Source organism: Neophocaena asiaeorientalis, unplaced genomic scaffold (genome assembly GCF_003031525.2).
Source record: "Neophocaena asiaeorientalis asiaeorientalis breed wild unplaced genomic scaffold, Neophocaena_asiaeorientalis_V1.1 scaffold29, whole genome shotgun sequence".
In the NCBI taxonomy this organism is placed as follows: Eukaryota; Metazoa; Chordata; class Mammalia; order Artiodactyla; family Phocoenidae; genus Neophocaena; species Neophocaena asiaeorientalis.
In genome coordinates, this window is record NW_020174423.1 from 7,593,058 (window position 1) to 7,602,078 (window position 9,021).

A 9,021-nucleotide genomic window follows, 5' to 3' on the forward strand; every position below is an offset into this window, starting at 1 on the left:
AAAAAAAAAAAAAAAAAAAAAAAAAGACAAAATCTATATGTGCAAAAAAATAAATGAAAAGCTGCTGAATTCCTCAGTAATAAAGGAAATGGACGTTAAAACCTCAATGAGATACCATTATACCATGACCCTGACAGGAAATCTGACAATATCAAGTGCTGACAAAGATCCTGACCAACGAGAACCCTCATGCATGCTAGTGGCAAATACACTTGGAAATTATATAGTAATATTGCAGATAAACCTTCTCCAGGAATGTAACAGATAAATCGTATGTGGGTGCACCAGGATATGTGTACAGTATTTTCCAAGAAGCACCACAGCCACAAATTGTATATAACACAAATGTCCATCATCTTAAGAATAAATAAATTGTGACATGGTCATATAATGTTGTAACACCTTACAGCAATGGAAAAAAAAAAAAACTGTACTTGCATACAACTTGAAAAGACATCTCAAGTATGTTCACTGAGAGACAAAGAATTTATTTTGTATGATTTCATTTATGTAAAGTTCGAAACAGGCAAATTAAAGAATATTCTTTAAGGGTACATACAAAGGTGATACAACTGTAATGAAAAGCAAGGAAATGATTATCACAAAACACAGGACAGTGGTTTCCTCAAGGAGAGGCAGAGAGGGTTTGGTAAGGAGCATAAGAAGGACTTCTAGAGCACTGGCAGTGTTGTATGTTTAGAACTAAATGGTACTAATTGTACTCTGTGTACTCCTCTCAAGGTTTATTACATTAAGACTATTAACGAAAGAGAAAGATCCAGTAGAAACACAGATTCTGGCGCTCACATGAGAGGCAAGAAGTATGATCCAAGGGTTTTTAGTGAGCAGGTGATTGAGGTTTTGGATGAGAATAAAAAGTGATATGAGAAGTTGAGTGAGCCAAGGATAAAACTTTTGTAAATAAACATTAAAGGGAGAGCAAAAGAGAAGTCAGTGGAGGACTATGGAAAACCCAGTGATGGAGGAGAACAGGGTTGGAGATCGTGGTCTATCAGTAGTAACAACTATCAGCCAGAGAGGCAAGTCAGACGAAGACAGAGAAGAGGGCACTGGATTTGGTAGCTAAGAGATCATTGGTAAACTTAAAGCAAAATTATAAATCAAAAGGGGAAAAAACGTCTTACCTCAAGAAGAAAGTCTATTTTCTCTTTATTAGGTCTAAGAAATAGCTGGTTAAATTGAACACCAATCGCTCTACCTTCCAATATATCACGGACTGTGTTACAGGCACAGACTTTAAAACAGATTTCATCTAGAGCTTCATTTCTGTAGAATACAAAAGCAGATACACTAATTTTTTTTAATAAAAAGGAATATATTGCAAAACTAAAATCACAAGAATAAGCCATTTATTCTTGAGAGGTAAGATCTTACGATATTCCGGCATGTTAGTAAATACCTAAGTCATGGGAAGGTCTTGAATTTGTCAAGGGACAATTTAGCTATACAGACTAGGTAACAGAATCAAATTCTGCTATGTAAATTTTTTTCCCCAAGCACTTTTAAAATGGATTAGATGAACATTAAAGTGGCTCCTCTGGCCATGGTAACTTCCCATATACTAAAAAAAAGTGAAAGTATTGTGTCAGACATACAGGTAGTTTGGAGGGATATTTTTGATAAATCTGAAATGCACTTACCCTTTTATTCAAAAATCAAAAAGTAATTCACTCCTTACCCCTGTTGAGCTTTCTGAAAGAGCTCTCTTAGGACTGACTGCCGGAACTGCACAGGTAAACTGAAGGTTAAATTGTCTTCAGCGAAAATCTTTGTTACCTCCTAGAACACAGACACAAAATTGCATCCATTTCAAAAATCATGAAAGAATCTTTCCAAAAAGAAATTTTTTAAATAAAATTTTAAATGTCTTTCTATAATAGAAATTACACAGTGAAGAAAATCATTAAAACATCTTGCTAGGAAAAAAAAAAAATCTTGCTAGGAAAATCTTCTCTTTCTAAAATTTTAAAATTACGTTACAGATACAAATAGCACCCCCTCACCCTTTTTCAAAATTGAAGATCAAAAGTGAGAGATGAGAGAAGAATCAATGAATAAGAAGTAATTCAGCTATGTTATTAGAGAGAAAGTTTTTAAATTCTTCTCAGCCACTTTAAATATGGGTTCAGGGACTTCCCTGGCGGTCCAGCGGTTAAGACTTTGGGCTTCCACTGCAGGGGGACTAAAATCCCACAGGCCGCGCAGTGCAGCCAAGAAAAAGGGGAGGGGTTCATATAACAAACTTTTTAAAACACTGAAATAATTAATTAAAAATAATTCATCTAAATATAACATGTTAAGAAACTATTCTAATCAATTTAAATGGTTTAAAATATATTATTTAGTGAATTACAGAAACACCCACATCATTAGAGTCTTTTTCTGTTCTTTATCAACTCTTTATCTCGATAGTGTGGGGATTTCTTGAAACAGCTAAAGCTACTCAGCTCTACCACAAAAGCACTGACAAAAATGGCTTCAAAACTATAAAGCAACCACTGTTTCACCTCCATAGCAAAACACAGGCTACACAGGGGAAAGTAAGCCACTTCCTAAATGTGAGAAGACATATTTGTTCCAACTGTTCAATAACTACTTCATCAGCACAAAACAAAAATATATAGTTAATACAAACAGAATCTTATTCCAAAAAAACAAAAAAAGGTAAACATGATTTCTAAGATACTCCTGCATACATAACTGAAGTGATAAATTTCAGAGGTGCAACAAAATTGCTCTTTCCCCTTTCCTAGCTACCCATTACGCTACTTTCTGAGTGATACATTTTGGCACTTTATTGTATTCACAGTAATATGTGCCTATTTATGACTAATATTTCCAAGGTCTTCTTTGCACAGGTCTTACCATTCCAGGGACCGTTTTAAAGATCCTATATCTTATCATAATTGATCCCCACCCTCCATAAGCCTGTACTAGGAATACGTAACTGAAAGATCTCTAGTGTTTAATAACTTCATCTGTATCTGAAATCTATCTTCAAGAAAGTTTAATTTTCTTCCCTAGGGCAAAGCAGAATTTGCAAAAAAGAGGCCAGAGGGAGGGAGAGGAAGTACGTATCCCCTCTCTTCTATTTTCTCTGAAAAAAAATAAACTCTAGTTGAGAAGACTGAACTAAAAACCTAGGCTAAAAGTCCGTTTGGAGACACAAAACTAAAGGTATGCTATAGCTTTGTCATTTCATAATTTCTGTTTTGAATTAAATAACATGAAGGCACTGTTCACTTCCTAGAATGAAGGCTTTCCAAAAAAGATTTTAAAAGTACAAATTCTAATTCCCAGTGATTTTCATTACAAAACTAAAGATATATACACAGAGGGTGCAATAAAAATCTCAACAGACTAATTTAAGCCCTTTTCATGATTAAAACTGAGATGATGACCAGACTCCCTGGCCAAATGGGCTATGTAATACACTACCCAAACCTACCAAAACCACTCTGCTCACTTTCTCCTTCAGTCTTAATGTTTGCAGTGGCTAATAAGGCAGGGTCACAAGGCCATACTTTCAGATCAGACACAAGACTTTAGGCTCCATAAAACTAAAAGTTCTCTACCTGTAATTTTAAAAGTTCTACCTACAGAGTTTCTTACAGAATGCACTTAAAATGGGCAAATTCTATACCTTCAAGAAAGGAGAATATCAATGAGTCAACATCTGTCCAGTGCTTTGCCTTAGAGTTTATAAACTATAACTTCTCATTTGATTCTCATAAGAAGCTTAATTATTAAAACTATTTTATAGGCCAATCTGACAGTCTGGCTTGCCCTAAATGGCACAACTGTAAATGGTGTGTCAGGATATGAACTCAGCTGTCTGGATTCCAGTGCTTTTCGATTACACTATTGTATCCCATCACACATCTTACCTGATAGTTGCCAGATCTCAAACAAGTATGGACTTGACTATATGGAGTCAATTGCTGAGATGCACTATCAGAAGAAGGTACAAGAACACCACACGCTTGACAGTAGCCAGCTAACCGCTTCTCATCTATGGTACAATGAAGAGATAACGAACCTATCTGTAAAGTAAGAGGTATATATCATTATTCATCAGTGTAATAGGAACAATAGTCTAGCACCCATTTAGTACATTTTAACAGTACAAGAAAATGCTAATGGAAAATTCAGGGCTGGAGGAACCATAAAAAATTAAAAGGTTTAGAGCAGGGGTCAGCAAAATATTGCCCACAGGCCAAATCCAGCCCATGGCTTGTTTTTATAGATTTCTTGACCTAAGAACAATTCTTAGGGTTGTAAAGGGGGGGAAAAAAAACCATAACAACAAATTAGACTATACCACAGAAACTGTACATGGCCCACAAAGCCTAAAATATCTATTATTTAGCCCTTTACAAAAGAGTTTGCTGACTCCTGGTTTAGAGTTTTCAGGCCAACATAAAGGTAGACATTATTATTACTCTATGTAAGTATGAAAATTAAGATACTAACAAAGAGTGAACACTGTTAAAAACAAGCTTAAAATATTTTAAAATACATACACTTGCAGAGATTTAAAGGGGGCAGCAAAGAAAACTCAATCTTCACTCAAGTGGAATAAACAGAAATGCTTCCACCAAAACAGAAAAAAATTTTTTAAAGACACACTTTTTTAAAAAATTAAAGTTTTAAACTACTATACCTGAAATGCCATAAAATTAGAAATCTGATGAGTGCCCCAGGCAAAGTAAAATGGGGATTCCCAATAAAGTAAATCTCTAGTACATTTAATCAATGCCTCTGGTGAAGAAAGGAAAGATTGAAGTGGGAATTTTTCTGGGCACCAGGCATACAAAAACCTAGATATATACTTTAAAATTAAGTTTTCTGAATCACAAAAAGAAAAATGCAAACAACAAACACATGAAAATGTTTACCCTACTAGGAACCAAGGAAACGCAAATTTTTTAAAGATATTCTAGATCACATCAAATTAGCAATTTAAAAAAATTCACTGCTGATGGGAGTGCCTTCGGAGAAATGCACCTAGCAAGCAATTTGGCTTTACATATTACATCCTTTAAAAAAATAATGACCATTGACATGGTAATTCTACTTGCAGGAATTTAACTTGAAAGTATCTAAAGTCCAAACAAAAATTTATGCTTGGAGATATAAATTTTGCAACTTTATAATAAATAAAAACAGTAAACAATCCAAATGCCCAAACATTAGGAAAACGAATACATTTTAAATATCTATTCAAATATTTAAGCAAGATACAAAATAGTATATTACAGCATGAGCTTAACTGTATAAAAACATTAAGAATAAAAACTGGAAAAAAATAAGCTAAAACCACAAAAGGGGTATTACAGATTTTTTTTGGTGTTTTCACTACTTTTTTGAACTACCGAATTTACAACAATGAACACTTACTGGGTTTTTTTATCATCAGAAAAATTAAAGCCAAAAAACATATAGATGTTTTAAAGGACTGAAAATCATATGCCTGTTATGACTGTATTTACCTCTGCAATTAGTTCTTTGGTTCTGAACAATTTTTCTCTGGCGTTTTCATAGACAGCTGGATTTGTAGAGCCTTGCTGGAAGTACGCTGCACCCAAATCGTAACACACCTAAAATGGTGATGAATACCAATTCGCTCAGTAATTTTTCATGAGCTTAAGAGCTGACAAAACTCAAAGGCAAAACACAGGTACACATACAGCAAACAAGAAAAAACCATTTCAATGAGCAGTGAAACAATCAATGTTCTTCGTCACGAGCAACAGAAGTCAACTCTGACTGAATTAAGCAGAAAACAGATTTACCCTCAGGATGTCAGGTGGCCTACAGAGTTATTGGGAAAGCCAAAGAATCAGGCTTGGAAAACAAACAGGGGAAGGGAAGCAAGCAGCCAGAACAAGAGCCAAAACTGATGCAGTGAAACACCACTGCAGCCCCCTCAACACTAGACTCCACAGATCGTGTCACCTGCAGCCACCAGCGCTAGACACTGAGAGCAGCAGCTCCACTTCTGCCAGGGCTGCCCCTGGAAACTAGATTTTACTGTCACTGTTGCTCTTGGCCCACCATCACAACGGATTATCTACCCTCTCCACTTCACTGACTTACTAGCTAGCTCCTAATTCAGTCTAAACTAAATGTATCTGTCTGTCACACCTATGTGACACACTTGCCCTGGAGCAGGATAAGGGCTAGAGAATGCTAGTGTCTGGAGTTTTCAGTTTTATAATAGGAAACAGGCTCTGCCTCCCATCAAGTCTCAGAAGTTACGGGGTTCTTCTAACATAGAATAGGGGGACAGCCACTGGGGTGTCTCTCCAAAAGGGACAGAAGGGGCAAATGTCTACTATCACAGAACTGGCCAGAATAAAATATTGAGAAGTTTGAATTAATGACTATAAAACGATAGTGCATTTCCAGTTGTCTTTTTCTAATAGAACCTGTATATTTTTCCAAGAACGTTCATAAATTGATACCTAGATTTACTAAATGCAGAACTCAAAGACTGAGTTCAACTTGGCCATTTTATGAACAAGTACACTAAGGCCCAGAAAGTAACATCTCTGCTTAAGAGCATATAACCAAACACTGGCAGAGCCCAGACTTGAAGCCAGATCTCTAGGTTCCTAATACTCTATCTCAAATTTACTCTACACAAGGCTGACTGATCTGTCTTCTCAATATGACTTTCTTAAAAAGCCTTCAAATTATTCCCCCAGGTAAGAGAAAGTTCAAACCCCAAGGCCTGATCTTCAAGGGTCTCAGAATCTGGACGAATTTCCCTCTCCAAACCTCTCTATTCTCCTCTATTTCAGTCACACCAGTTTTCTCAATTCCCCATTCACATCAGATCTACAAATGAACTTCATTCCACACCCCGTATTTCCATTTACACCAAACCAACCTTAGCCAACAGATACTCATTCCCCCTCTGAACTCCTAAGCTGTAATAGTCTCTGGTGTTCATGACTGATCTACTCTTTACTGATATGCATTACAGATACTATTCTGCCCTGTTCAACAAATCAAGATTAATTCTTCTCAGCCTCTAGAATACTGCTTTGCACTATTTAATCCACATTTAATGTTGGGCTGATTTTCATTCTAGAGCGCTTCCTTCCATCTAGGGTAAAAGAGTGCTAAAGCAATTTTTAAAAATAGTATGTGTGTGTATACATAATAGAGAAAGATTTAAACACACATAAACACACATACATATGCATACATATTATAGTTACATATAATTTCCCTTTCCAGGCAGAGTACAAGATACGAAAAAGATACTTTCAAGTATAATTATACTGACTAGCCATTAAAACGAGTTTAAATTCTACAGTTAAGATGTGGTCAATAGATGAAAACAAAATGAAAAAAAAACAAATCTGATAATGAAGCTGCCCTGAAGGACAGCAATACTTATGGTTTAACTAAGGAAAAATTTAAGATTTTTCTTTTGAGTCAGGTAAATTTTAGTAACATAAAGACTGCAAATGCACTTTAAACATTAACATGCCAGGAAATGAGTATTAGTACTAATTTGCTATTCAAAAAACAGAAATTATGGCTCAGCTATGTAATTAAAAGAATATTTGATAGGGTTTACCTAGCACATTTATGTAAGAGTTCTGTTTTTTCAGGTCATATCATCCACCACATTGTGAAAATCAGACATGTTACCAAGACTTTTAAACAGACCCAGTGAGTATAAGATATGACAGTACCAGAAACCTCCTCCATGGAAGTTTAATTGACCATTTAAAGTGGTTGCCGACTGTCAATGCCTCTTGACTCCTCCTCCTACTGTACAAGACTCCATCTTAACAAGTCTTGAAAAGGGATTATTTTCACCTCCAGAACCAGCTAATCTGAAAAGGTACCTCCAAACCCTTTAAAGTCAGAGCTACTTCTGCCATTTCAGGATTGGGAAATAGTGATTAAAGAAGTCATGCCAACTCACACAATGAACATAAAATGTAAAAAGAACACAGAATGTAAAAGGCTAATGGCCCTCTCTAGGCAATCATCAAATATTTTAAAATTTTTATTATACTCAAGATTCTGTACTGGAAAGTGAGAAAGAGGCAAATATATTAAAAAAAAGAGACCTCAAAGAGTTTACAATCCAGCAGGGAAAAAGAAGACATCAATACAAAAAATATCTAACAACAAGCAACAAATGAAAGCAACAAAGGAACTACAGCACAGAGTTACAGAAAGCAGGCAACCTTAAGATCTTTGAAAAACTAGGTGTTTCTCTAGTAGCATACATTTTTCAAAGTCTAGTACAATATTAGTTTTGTTTTGTTTTTTTGGTATGATTACATTTCTAATAATATGAATGAACTGTAAATTAGTTACATACTCATGCATTGTCAGTCTCCTAACTACAACCGGGAAACCAGTTCAGAGACAAAAGATCAAATGAAATTTTCCTTGCATTTCTTTTAGAAAAATTTCAAGTGAGGTCTTATAAAATTCACAAATTAAATGCAATGCAAAGTCTTAATAGCATCTGAAATCAAAATCAAAGGGACAAGGGCATAAATAAATTCTAATTAAAAATAAGATTTTCCAAAAATTTGCCATGCATTGATTAAATACTGAAATAAATACCTGGCACTGCATCTCCTCGGTTTTGATTTTCAATCCAACAGTGGAACTCTCAGTCTCTCCATTTACCACGCCTGGCTCCATGGCCAATAAATCTAGCGTTCTCATCGTGTGGACATAAAGATCCTTGTTTAATTTAAGGGCTGCCTCTAGTACCAAGATAGAATCAGAAGCTTGTTCTTTTAGCTACAAAAGTTCAATAAACAAATTATTAAAATACAAAAATGGCAGCACTGGACTATATTAACCAAAAAATATTTACAGGATACTTAGTAGCTTAGTGTATTAATCTATTTTAAAAATGTTTCTAACATAGCAGGAGTGCAATTATATTTGTTAAAATTACCTTAAAAAAAAAAAGAGGGACTTCCCTGGTGGTCCAGTGGCTAAGACTCCACG

General features: G+C 35.2%; 1 protein-coding gene across 3 annotated transcripts in view; it reads right to left on the minus strand.

Annotated features, from left to right (window-relative positions):
* Positions 1 to 8,810, minus strand: part of LOC112407305 (integrator complex subunit 8) — a 51,649-nt gene extending 42,839 nt beyond the window's left edge. For all 3 annotated transcript variants that reach the window (XM_024756563.1, XM_024756562.1, XM_024756561.1), the window contains exons 1-5: positions 8,626 to 8,810; positions 5,514 to 5,621; positions 3,909 to 4,064; positions 1,700 to 1,800; positions 1,146 to 1,287 (exon numbers count right to left, since the gene is read on the minus strand). In XM_024756563.1, coding sequence (XP_024612331.1) covers positions 1,146 to 1,287; positions 1,700 to 1,800; positions 3,909 to 4,064; positions 5,514 to 5,621; positions 8,626 to 8,730 — 612 coding nt within the window. In that variant the 5' untranslated portion in view covers positions 8,731 to 8,810. The remainder of the gene's footprint in view (positions 1 to 1,145; positions 1,288 to 1,699; positions 1,801 to 3,908; positions 4,065 to 5,513; positions 5,622 to 8,625) is intronic.
* Between the last annotated feature and the right edge of the window lie 211 nt (positions 8,811 to 9,021).